Source organism: Castor canadensis, chromosome 9, assembly GCF_047511655.1.
Source record: "Castor canadensis chromosome 9, mCasCan1.hap1v2, whole genome shotgun sequence".
In the NCBI taxonomy this organism is placed as follows: Eukaryota; Metazoa; Chordata; class Mammalia; order Rodentia; family Castoridae; genus Castor; species Castor canadensis.
The window spans coordinates 4,048,977-4,062,614 of NC_133394.1; the positions used below are offsets into that span (position 1 = coordinate 4,048,977).

Consider the following 13,638-nt stretch of genomic DNA (forward strand, 5'->3'; position numbering starts at 1 on the left):
CTTCCTGTTGTTTTTCAGTGCACTGTTGATGTATTGGGTAGATATGGCAGAAGTCCAAGCCATGTGGAGAATGTACACCTAAGCCATCACACAGGGGAAAAACTGATTAGTCATATGCTAAAAAGCTACAAAAGTGGACTTCACAAAGTCTATTTATTAAAAGATAAACTACTTTTTCTATTGTAGAATAATAGTAGAACATTTTAAATTTTATAGTCTGAAACATTTTTACTATTATTGGAATCATCTCTAGGGAGATCTGTTTAGTAATCAGAATTTTTTCTGCTACTTATTAAATACCCATAGTATAAATAGCATTACTTATGAATTTTTGTTAATTCCTTAAAAATATATGCTGACAAGGATAATCTAACAGGTGATTGAATTACTTATTAAACTTTACTAGAAAATTGTTCAATTCCTTATGTAAATTTTTCTTTCATTTATAAGGAAATTTATTTTCTAAATGTGTTTGGCTTTAACTATTATGAGAGTTATATAGCACATGGTCACAATTTGGCTGTAGATTTACAAAGCAAAGTGATGTGAGTTGTCAGTATTTTCACAGGGGTGGGTAAAGATATCATGAAGTGCATTAAGCAACTGCAATATCTGCAGGGGAATTCTTGATGATCACAAAATACAAACATCCTTTACCCAACCTCTAAGAATTCAGATATTGCCAAATTTGCTTTCGATCTATAAATAAAGTTAACTTACACCAGTTATTTACAAAGTTTACTTGGGTTTCTGATGACTCTCTGAGTGACAATGTGGAACTGCTAAAATAAGTGGAACAAATATGTGAGAGAAAATGAAAAAGATCTATGTGTGGTTTTAAGGATGAGATGAGGGCTAAATTTTGATGCATTTTAAATTTTTCATGAGAAAGTTATTTGGATAAATATCTGGCACCAAGCCATATTTTCTTATGCATTATATCAGTTTTATAGTTTATAATTTATGTAACTGGAAATTTCCTCAAAAAACAACACTGATGTTTTCTTTAACGATTTTTCAGATTTTAGTGAATACTTGCTGAAATAGAATTATGCCTATAAATTTGTAGTTTTTAGAAATCAGTCCAAATTGAATTCAATTCTAATATTTTTGAAACCACAATTTATCTTCAATGAAACTATTCACTGCTACTGTCTGTAAGGGACAAGTTTAAAAAATATGTATTTTCAAATTTGTCTAAATATATCTTTGTATAACAGGCAGTCTATCACGTCAGCTGTCATACTGTGCAGAGCAGATCATTCCTGAGAACTGGAAAAGATAAATAACTGCAAAAAGAGATTGCAAGTGAATTATATATGTTGAGATATTTCCTAGATATTACCAAAATTTCAAAAAATGAGGTTTTGCTTATATTTTTCCTGTTGTACAAATTTCGCAGGTTCAATAGTAAGAATATTTGAGAGGGAAAAGAAGTCAAGTTGAACTGAATTCATGAGTCTTCAGTTTGGATCAATAAAGAATTATAAGAGCAATGCACACATTTTAATGGGCCACAGTAACTGCGATACCTGCTTCCCTGTGAATCATTTAGTCATTTTGCACAACAAAATTTACATATACTTCTACTTACTTGGTAATTAAAGTAATATATTTAATGAGACTGGTGATAAATGATAAAATGTTAGTCATACTGTAGCTGAAAACTGATAAAGGATGCATTTATTTGGCTCTCAAACTATACAGCCAAATTGAAGTGAAAAATGAAAAAATCCATTTCAATTATATTCTGTTACTGAATTTAAAATTCATTGATTATGTTTTTCATTTTCATTTCTATGTGTGACTTTTTGTCATGAGAAATAGATCCACCTGTTTTGCTGATATAAAACTGGTGAAACATTGAGGCACAGTTTGAGAAAACTTACTTTTCATTCTAGGTATCTAAAGTTGTATATATCATTACTCACGAATACCACTCTAAAATAATTAACTCATAAATTAATTAAAACCATTATCCACAAGTTGTTCCCCTTTTTGTTGAGTGACATTATTCTTTCAGCAAATCTTTTATACTCCTCACTTTTTTGTTATGCACGTGCAACTCATGCAAGCTTTATTAAATACTCTAAGGAAATTTTAGCCAACCTCTAGTAATAAAAAAAGACAGAAAAGCCATACACCTGCAAAAGAAAAGGGCATGACTGACTGTAAACTACCCAGAGTAGACCTGCTGGCATCAAGGAGCAACATCTCAATGTGGGCACACTTTGTGGAAATTTTCTATGTGAGATTAGAGGGTTCAGAATTAGACTACTTAGGCACAGGTGCAGAAAAACACGTGAAAGACTGTGTGTGATCTTATGTGGCATATTTTAAATGATAATATGTAAGTCACGTGAAGAAAAACTGTATTAACTGCAAATTTCCCATTAGTACTTATGTCAGGAGGATCCGTAAAACACTTCTATCTTGGTGCTTGAATACAAGTCCTTAAATTCTTCACATTTGCTATCTTAAATTTATTTTTAAATAATAATTGCTCCTAATAATTTTCTTTATGATAGTTTTTTTCTATTAATAAAACCCCCCTTTTCCTTCCATTACATTATTATTCAATAGGCAGTATTGACAGTCTAGAGAATCACTGTGTAAATCTGTTCTCTGCCTGGATCTCTAGCTATGCCCCATGTGATCGTGTGTCGGGGACATTCCCAGCCCCTTTCTCTTCTTCCCATATATCTTGTTGCAGAATCAGGATAAAGGCTTGGGCCTCTCTGGTGTCTAGTGAAACACTTACATGCCGTTCCCAAGCAGAATCCATAATCCCAGCTTCAGCTCACGTTTGTGCTCCTCAACAGCTCACTGACCAGCAATTTATTTCTGGGTTTATGCACGACAATTATCAATGGAATGTTAAAATCAGAGTCAGACTTTGCATTGTGCTTAACTTTATCCAAAATAAAAAGTCATTATAGTTAGATTAATCCATGATAAGAGACTTGGTGTTATTTCTAAAGAAGTAATTTATGTAAATAACTGCTCCTAAGGCAAAACATTTGTAGCAAACCTAGAAGGTTCGTAAGTTTGAAGATTATTGTACATATATGAACATTAACACATACTCACAAACACATGTAAATCAGTATAAAACAGAATACCATGAGGAATTTAAAAGCTAAAAATACTTTGAGATCTCAAATCATCCATGGTATTTATAGAAGTAGCAATTGGGTATGATCATTAAATAAATACTACTCTGTTCATTAAAAAAAATTCCCAGTTTTTCCTAACTTGTCATGCATTTGGGAGTTCCTTCCTTAAAAACTCATCATATTTTTGTTATTTTAAATTAGTCTTACTTCAAAACATATTCAATAAATATGTTATTATACTTAGAAAAACATTGACCTGCAGCTTTTGTTTATGTGCTTTTCTGTGCAGTGCTATATATCAAAATGAATATCAGATAGCATTCAGAAGTATTCAGAAATTCTAATGTCTTGCTTAAAAAACTGGGTGAGCTTTTTTGACCATAATCAGATAACATATCATAGTCTTGTCAGTCTAAGGAAGACAACAGAATTTGAAGTCATCATTTGCAGTCTTGGCAGTATAGAATTAATAAGCAGTTTCATGTTGACTAGGACAGGTGTTTACGTTATAGAATGAGTAATTAGTTGTTTGTCAATAGTATCTACAACTGATTTACCTCCATTTGGTTTCCTTGGTTTCCCTAATTATGGTCATCTGTTCTGGGATTGTCTACAGTGGTAAATAGGAAGTGATTTGTAGTAATATGGATTACCAGAGTGCCAATGAGAAATACCTTTAGGAAGTCATTTCCTAGGAACCTAAGAAAACTTACTTTTCACTGCTCATGAGATTGTCATTATCATTATTATTCACTGGTTTATCAGTGTGCAAACCGTATTTCTGATGAACTTGACTCCTCTGCACTTCACATCTAGATTCTGTAGTCTACGTATCATTGTTACTGCTAGACACATTTCTATTTTCTGTCTCCAAGAACAAAACCATATGATTCCTCATGTTTGGGATTATGACTTATAAAAGCTTTCATACCTTTTTTTTATTCTCTGTTACAAGCCTCACAAGAGACTTTAAGCAAATATCCATTTTTTTTCCTAGTCACCATTTCCTAATCACTTCAATAACTTGCAGCTGCCACATTTCTGTGAGCATCCTGCGTCTTTCTGCAACTTATCTCTGAGGTCTCTTTGCCAGAAGAGTCTCACCCTTTGTGTTTGCGGATCACATGTCTTTTTAAAATGATGAACAAGATAAAATTCAATGGCGATTTTGGTTCCTGCCCATTTAAGACAAAAAATATTTGTTTCAACACTTCACCCATCACTCTTCAGACCACCTGAAATGTTTCACTGTTATTTAGGTGGACACAAGGGGAAGACTGCACCTGTAGCTCCTTTCTCTCGTTTTCTGTTTTTATTTATAGGTATGGATCTCTTCTCCAACTGCACTGAGGAATGTAAAGCCCTGGGCCACTCAGATCGGTGCTGGATGCCTTCTTTTGTCCCTTCTGATGGACGCCAGGCTGCAGATTATCGCAGCAACCTGCACGTTCCTGGTATGGACTCTGTTCCTGACACCGAGGTGTTTGAAACTCCAGAAGCCCAGCCTGGAACAGAGCGATCCTTCTCCACCTTTGGCAAAGAGAAGGCGCTTCACAGCACTCTGGAGAGGAAGGAGCTGGATGGACTGCTGTCTAGTACACGAGCGCCTTACAAACCACCGTATTTGAGTAAGTATTGCACAAAAGGCTGCATAAAAGTATTTCCTTTGAGGAAATAAAAGTTCAAGGCTCTTCTTGGTTAAAATAGACTTCAGGTTGTTTATATATACATGGATAAAAATGACTTTTGGATGCAAGCAGTACTTTAGCCTGGAAAAATGGATCTGCTTAGCAGGAACCCAGGTTCTTGTGTTAGAACATCATTGTTGATGGTATAACATGCAACCTTTGCTTTTATGGCAAACATTTCCAGTGTTTGTTATAGCTTCCTAGAGTATGGCACTCTCGCTTATTTGACTTCTGTGTGTTTTCAAGGGTTAATATAAGAACTCTCCTCTTGATGCTTTCAAGAGCATCAAATCGGTGCTTTGTCCTAGAGATAGTGAACACATTAGACCAAATCCAGAAGGCAGTGTAGACATCACTTTGACCATTCAAGATATTTTAGCAATATGTAGATGAGAATTCAAGTCTCTGATGAGAATCAGAGGAAGTCTGTGATAGGAGCCTGTCAACACAGCAGTATTAATTTGTTTAAAATAATACATTCTTCTAACATTTAGGTAGTGATAAGTGCACTCAACTCTTTCAATATTGGGTCCATATTATCTAAATGGGTTACTTTATACAACTATTATGAACAGTGAAAATACTTTGGGATTCTGTGGTAGATTTCCTTTGAGTTCTTGGTGATGAAATTATCCCGTTGATTCTCTGCTACCTAAGTGTCTTTTCCTTTTAGTTAATGGATAAATACTACCAATAACTCAATATGGTGGTCAAACGACATAAATAATAATTGATGAAGGTGAGTGTCATAGCAACTCAATCAAAAGATGACTTTTATCAGATATTGAAAATCCAACCCACACAATGTAATCTTTCATCTTGCAGTGCAAAAAATTGTGGGACCATAAGATAGAAACAACAGATGAGACAGATTGCAGATGTATAATTTCTTTTATGACTAATGGAATAGAAAGGAAATTTTTGTTTGAAAAGAATCTTAAATAAAAAAAAAACCCAGAACATGTATTCAAGCCTTTAGGGATGTGTAATGTAGAAGGTTTGAATCAGATATGTCCAGGTCATGGCTGCACGTCTGGACGTTGACAGTGAAAACAGGTATTTTATTGTGAGGCTTTCTTCATGTGTGTGAACTGTGATGGCCATTGTGTTTCTTTGTATTTTATGAAGGAATGTGTTCAGTTCTTCAAACTACAAAGAAACACCATTATCCCAGCATGGTATAGTACGTCAGCACTCCAGAACCAAACAATTACATCTTCCTAGAGATCATGGATATTTGTTTAACTTTTTAAAAGTTACAGTATACTGTAAGAGCACAAGCACACAGTGCATTGAGATGTCTAGGATGTAGTTTGGTTACTAAAGTCACACATTCACACGTTAAGGAATTCATATAGCCTCAAATCAAAATTTTCTAAGTGAGGCTTATGATGAGATCTTTACCTCGCAAATTGACTTCTGGATTGCAAGTATTAGTTGTTTTTGGAAGTAAAAATTTCTAGTTTGTTATTTTAATTTAATACAAATATTTGCTTTCTGCACATTGTGTCAGGTAAATCTACATCAAATATAATAGAAAATAAATTTGTCCTTTTATGGTTTTAGTGAGTACTGGTCTTGGTAAATTATACCTATATGTAGTCCTGGAATCTGAAACATCTACAGATGTCTTTTCTCCACTGCCATGGGCTAGCTTTTCTCTTTAATAATAATCATGGTAACAATTGGTTAGTAAGATGGTAATGCTGCATCTGTCTTAGTACGAATTTCTCTACTTCTTAAGAACCTACTATTTTCATTTAGAAACCTGTGTCGAGGATTCTGAAATTTGTCAGCATGTATATGTGTTGCTAGCAATTAAATAATCCACCTATTATTATACTGAGTATATTTAGATTTGTTTGCATTTTTTTCAGACATATGTGTTGGAATAATCTAGATTTTAATAATGGTGTCTTTTTTTTTCTTTATTCATTTTAACCAGTTCACACCACTCAAAATTTAAAGTTTTGGTTGAAGTATGAGTGTGACAAATAAGCAGAGAAAACTTGTTTGTACTCATATTGTTCTCAGGTCTTTAATCACGTCTGAATTCCTTTTCCAAATAAACTTAGTATTTTATGTCACCTTAGACTCAGGTAGTTATCTTTAAAAATTATATCTTGACCCTTCATGGGCATTGTCAATTTTATCATTAATCTAATATACAAACTATGAACCCAGGTATTTCTGAACATTTCCCACCCAGAATAGTTTGTAATACTGTGCCAGTTATTATCAGGAATGGAAGCATTCTCATCTTCTAAATTAAAAAGCATATCCCTTATGTAATTAAAGAAGCTAAAAAATGACACTAATTACTTTTAATCAGAATGTTTAAATAATTATTGAGGTTGCCGTTTTACTTTTGCTAAACATGCATTTAGTTTTGTAATGAATATGGCATAGATTCTGATGTTCAGAAAAACAGATGTTTATTTAGTTATTTTTGTATGGCTCTAAAAACGCCTGTGATTTACACCGCAATGGCCAGGAAAAGGTGGTATGGTTACAAATATTAATTACCCCATTGCCTATACCAATAACTTCCACTTTCTATACCACTGTTAGCTAAAGTTAAAAACTGAGAAACAAAGTTTTCCCAAAAAACCAAAAAAACCTATGTGCATTCACACATTAAAATGTGCTTAATGGCTTAAAACCCCAAATACAGTCATGTTTCCTTCCTTAATGTGTAAGAAAACATGCATGGAGAACATGCATAGTGTGTTTCAAAGAGACATGTTCAAATTGACTTCTAAGTTAAAAAAAAATCAGTCTTCCCTGAGCTTGTTATGAGCACTTTATTAGCTTTTATTCTTTTATTCTTGTTATAATATTTCATTTTCATAAATGTAGCAAAATGATACATAAAAGTATTGGTGAAATTAATTTAAATGTATAGAATATGTCCATACATCCCATACTCCATACTTAGATTAACCTGAAAATTTTTAGTTTACCTTTAATTTTTATTAATGTAATAGAAACACTAAAACATCATTTTAACATTTAATTAAAATTAATAATTGCTCTCATGACTTTAATAATCTTAAAGTAAAACAAAATATTCTCTGGAGTTAAAAATAACATTGCAATTTTATCATTGAAAGTCCAAGATTTTTTTTAAGAAAATTATTGGCCTCTTATTTAAAATAATTTAGTCTTTGAAAAGAGACAATCTATCGTATGTGAAAAACTGATAGTCTCAGCAAGTTAGCAACATGAAAATAATTGAATATAACTGATTAAAAACTCTTACAAATTTAGGAAAACCCAAATACAAAAAATAGTAAAATATTTTTGTAACCATTGTCCCGTATCACTTTGGCTCTGCAGTTTCAACATCATCTCTTAAGATTTTGTCATTGAATGAGTACATTGAGTTTCAGTAAGTCTAAACAACACAGTAAAAAAGGGATAAGGATTTGTTACTTGGAAACTTTTAAATTTTTGCCATAAGCATAATCACTCCCTGGATATTGGAGGCAATCATGAGATAACCAATGAAATTTCATCTGAAATATAGTTGTGAAAAATTTTCATTTATTTAAAATGTCATACAATACTAAGTCATACTGAGTTAAGTGAAAAAGAGCACTGACAGAATCATTTTAACAATTTCTAAATCTTTGGGGTTTTCCAGAATCAACAGGCAGTTTTCATTGAAAATTGTGCAGTCCTGCCTTCCTGGTATACAATGTGTAGAATAATCGATATACCTAAAAAATATCACTTGGGTTGTCCAACTTTATTTTTGCCAGTTTTGAGCTCTTTTGAAATTTTGTAACTCACCCATTTCATAATGAAAGAAATGTTGTCCGATTTTTGGAATCCTGCACTTGAAATATTGCTGACAGCTTACCTAGATCTCTTTTCAGTAAATCTCATTTTGGGAAAAATCTTTTCAGCGTCTTTCTACATTACGACTATGAGCACTTCAAGTCTTTAGTTGATTGGAATTGTAGAACATGCTTTGTTTAGTAACATTTCTTCCAGCTTCTTCATTATCTCAGTCTGCCTTCTGTGAGTTTTCGTAACTCAATGAACTCGATGTGGGAAGAGCATCTATAGTGTTCGAAGTAAAATGGCTTTTCTTACTGATAACGTTAGCGTTCATATACTTCCTGCACAGTGTTACTTCTGGGGTGTGTCTCTTCCTTGTATACCTTTGGATTGGTGAGCTTAATTTTCTTACTTTCTAAGTTTATCATTGTGTGACAAATGTCTGGTCTTAGAATCAAACTATTTTACTTTTCCATTAACTTCCATCATTCAGTGATTGTGAATATGTCTCTCACAATCAAAATAGTTTACTCACCTGTGAGAAGGAAGCAAGCAGTAACTCAAGATCAGTAGAAATGTCCGACCCTATTTACATTCTCTACAAATGTAGGGTTTAAATTGAACGTATATTAAGTTGCATTATATTCTACTTCTTAGAAAAATAATAATCTATTCACAGTTCCTATCATTACTTCAGTTAACTGATGACAGCAGTCGCCTGGAGCCTCTCTAACTCTAGTTACATAAGATAATATTATTTTCTTTCATCTTTAGTTGCTGGGTAATGATCTATCTCAACTAATATGATTTAAAGTGAAAGCTATGAAAATTCTTCTGAGATGCAGAGCTGTTCCTTTCATACTCATGCATCCATTCATTTTTCTTGGCAGCTTGTTTTTGAACTTATTTAAACATCAAGGCTTCTCTGTGGCTTAAAACAGATAATTTCAAATCGATGCCTTTGAATGATTTGGAACTAGGTACCATCCAAGAAATTTCTCTTCTATTTGTTGAAGAACATTTTCATAGTTTGTTTAATCAACACATTGTCTTTATAATCCTCTGTGATAGTTAAACTGTTTTCTTAATATGACATCGAATTACATTGACCTTATTTTGATCTTTTTAACCTACAGTTTATTAAAATCTTTGTATTCTAAACACAAAATTTATATGAACATTGTAAAACAATGTGACTTGTATTTCTCACTAATTATAAATTTTGCAAAGATATGCTTCTTCTATACTGTTTTATTCCCTGATACAATTCTGTCTTGATGCTATTTAGACTCATTACCCAGCTATGTGTAGTATAAGTGTACCATCATTGTGGGATGAAAAGCAGATGAAGGGGGTATTTAAGTTCCTCTGTTTTCTCCACCATTCATTCATTCATTCATTCTTACACATGTCTGTGCACACACATTCAGTTTTTGATATCATCTTGCAAAGTACTTGCTTTCAATTTGTTTTAAATTAGTATATTCTTTTCTAACTAGTACCTACATGTTTCTATAGAATTTGAACAAATTGAAGATACTGTGATGCACATCACTCTGGGTGTTTGAAGAATGATGAATTTTTCCCAATACCTTTAGATTGTAAACTTATTTTGATTGTTTTTCTGAGAACTTATTTTCTATCCTATGGAGAAGTTAAATAGTCTTAACTGTCTTAGAATTTTAATTACTTCCATTCTTTACATGGTCCATGAGACTTTCTTTTATGTTTCATTTATTTCACTTATCAGCAACTTTTTACCATAACTCTTATCTTTCCCCTTTTTATGAAGTATATACATTCTTCTGGGCTTAGTCACTTTTACTCTTATTTAATTCCCATGTAGGACTTTTTATTTATATAGTTCTTATATTTTTGAGTTCATAGATATAATGGTTAAATAAAATACTTTCATTTAAAAAATAAGGTGAAAGCAACACATAAAAGTTGTATTTTATCCAACATTTTATAGTTCCTTAATATGAAGCTTTATCTGTTATTCAAGGAGATTTCTGTAATGCATACTTTTACTTTGCAGAGGTATCATTTAGCATGTTAATATCTTTACATACCTCATTTTATATTTCATATCATTTCCATCCTCTTGTTATTTTGTACATTGGAAGTAAACCCATGTAAGCATTTGTCTGTCATATGAGCCTAACAAAAGAAGATTTATCAATTAAAACATAAATAGAATTATGCAATGGAAAGGAATATCTACTTCAGACTATTTTTCCATCCATATCAAAGTGAAGATTTATGAGTCAAAATATAAGTGCATTGAGTTATAAAGATACTGTGAAGAAGTCTGGAATACACAAAATAAATCGCCTATAATTCTCATTAAACATTATTCAATACTCAATGTGCTACACTTTTTTGGGGTAAGTCTGTGTCTTATAAAGTCTTATTTATAGGAGTTAGATAACATTAGATAAAGTAGCACAGAAATTGTTTTGGATGTGATATTCATTGTTTAAGATTCAACAGTCTTAGTGAAGAGAGATTAAAGTCAGCATACCATAAGTAACTTCAATGTTATCTGGAGCATAAAAAATTGTTGAAGGTTTATACTGAGGCCCAATAAGCCCTCCTAATCTTTGCAGGGCTTGACCTGTGTCAGTTTAAGTGAGGAAAGGAAATTTGAAACCATGGAATCTCAGAATGTAATTATAACCAGAGGACCTGGATAGAAACAAATTGTAAGCTGGAAATTTCACAGTTAAAAAAAGTTTTATATTTGATTCTATAATCAATACATTATATACACCATGCATGTCAAATAGCAGGGCACTTAACTGTATTCTTTTTTTAGAGACACATTTCTTAACTATATGAATTGAAGAGAAAATAAATGACCTTAATGTAATTTGCAATTGAGTTCAACTAGTGATCATACTTTTAATGTTCTTGTATCTTGATTCAGTTTGATATATTCACATATGTGTATATCTCATACAAAAATACTTTATGTTTTTAATCCGATAAGTTTATTCTTTAACTATACCCACCACTTACTAGAGAAAGAACAAAGCATGATCATGTTTGACACATAATAAATTTATTTAATATATGAATACTTTGTTGTCAGAAGATTTTGACAGGACAACATGGAGCTTGTTGAGAAAAAGATATGTGATGCAATCTATTATCAGTCCACTCTTTTATTTTTTAAGGTCTGAGTTGCACTTTTTAAGGACCTGTTCATAATACTTAAAAAACAGAAAATTAACTAGGATACTGAAGAGGAAATAGATTTGCAGTTTGAGGGTTATGTATTACAACAGAGACACTATTTTTAACTTCTAGGAAAATGTAGTCGATATGGCTTTCCCTGCCTTGTAAAGGGTCACATTAGTGAGAATCTTATACTAGATTGTATTTGTTTTACTCCAACTAGAAAGGCAGCTTTAGTTTACCAACAACTATTTAAGTTTCATATATGTGCCAGTAACTACAGTTGGGCTGGAAGTTAGATATTGTTTATTCTACAAACACATATTTGTAAATGTTTTTGCCACGATTTCAAATAAGTGTCTTGTAAAAACCCCTGAGCATAGAAGTAATTCAATTGTGGACATATACTTTCTGGTTTAAATTTTGAAACAAATGGGATAAGGAAATAAATAGTATGGTAGGATTCTTCTCCTTTTTAAAATATCTATTAAATGTATCATTGGATTTGTTTCTTGCAGTGCTGCACATCATAACATTCTCAGCTGACAATGACATCAGTAGATGATGTAGATATCATAAAGTTTTCTGGATGCTATGCGTGGGACGGTTTATTAAGCTGAAATATTCCACATTTTCCTTTAATCTGAAAAGTGGCAGGAAGAGATTCATAAATAAAGAGGTGTGACAGTCTGCCAGTTGCCATACCTTATATGCTAAGAAAAGGCATTGAAAACTTGAAGGTGGACCTGAAAAATTAGTAAGAAATTCTAGTGGTACAACTTTGAGATTTATTTTCTTTAGAATTGCACATTTTCTTTAGAATAGCACATCAGAGGATTATGTTGGAAATAGTGAAAGCCAGACATATTTTGGTGGCTATATATTGATTCTCCTTTTCATCTCAATCTTTTAAAATAAAAATAATAGTCATAAAGGATAAGAGTAAATAGCATTTATCACCTTCTATTAAGTTATATTTTTGAACATTTTACAATAATGGATTGTTCAAGCATATACACATGTACAGAGACAGGAGTACTAAATCTTTCATGTTTTCTATCAACATTTGGCAAAATTTATTTCTTCCAAACATGAACACAACTGTCCTTTCATTTAGATATTTTAAAGCATGCCAGCAATCCCACTATTTAACTCACTAGTATTTCAGCATGTGTTTATTCAAAATAAGGTTTATTTTTAAGATAACCTGCAAGAATTGTCTTATCTTTAAATGAATTCCTTTAGTATCATTGATTGCCTAGTTATTGTTAAAATTTCCATAAATTTTTCTCATGTTATTTATAGTTACAATTAATTTGGTGGATTTTTGATTGAAATATGCTTTAAATATAGCAACCAATTTTTATTTGCCTCCTTTTATCTTAAATTTTTTATCGAATTATCATATGCATGTGGGAGACTCCAAAAAAATCACAAGAATATAATTGGAGACATTGTCTCAAAATCAGAACACCTGTATTATAAGTGACCAGGTTCTGTGTTCAGTAGCCAAAACATTGGAAATTTCAAGAAATCCATCCCATCTGTCTGTTTCCAGTAACAACCACCCCATCCATGAGTTAGTGCTATTCTGGTCTCTAACCAAAAATTATTTGCTCTGTATTTTAAACTTTATATTATTGGAATCAATGAAGTAAATGGAGTGTGTTTGAATTCCACTCAAATTTAATAGCAAGTCATCATTCTGATAATGCTGGAGAAACCATCAGCAGAACCTAACAAGCACAGATATGTGAGCTGAAAAGTTACTTTAGTTAGTATCTGTTCTCCTTGAAAGTAACTTCTCTTAGAATTTTGGAGTGGTCATTAGGTGTAGGCTATCAGAAATGCTTTACACCTATATTATA

At 32.1% G+C, this 13,638-nt stretch overlaps 1 protein-coding gene across 3 annotated transcripts in view; it reads left to right on the plus strand.

The window, feature by feature from the left end:
- The window catches only part of Pcdh10 (protocadherin 10), a 54,839-nt gene that overhangs the window by 8,645 nt on the left and 32,556 nt on the right, over positions 1-13,638 (plus strand). For all 3 annotated transcript variants that reach the window (XM_074041170.1, XM_074041169.1, XM_020151856.2), the window contains exon 4: positions 4,439-4,744. In XM_074041170.1, coding sequence (XP_073897271.1) covers positions 4,439-4,744 — 306 coding nt within the window. The remainder of the gene's footprint in view (positions 1-4,438; positions 4,745-13,638) is intronic.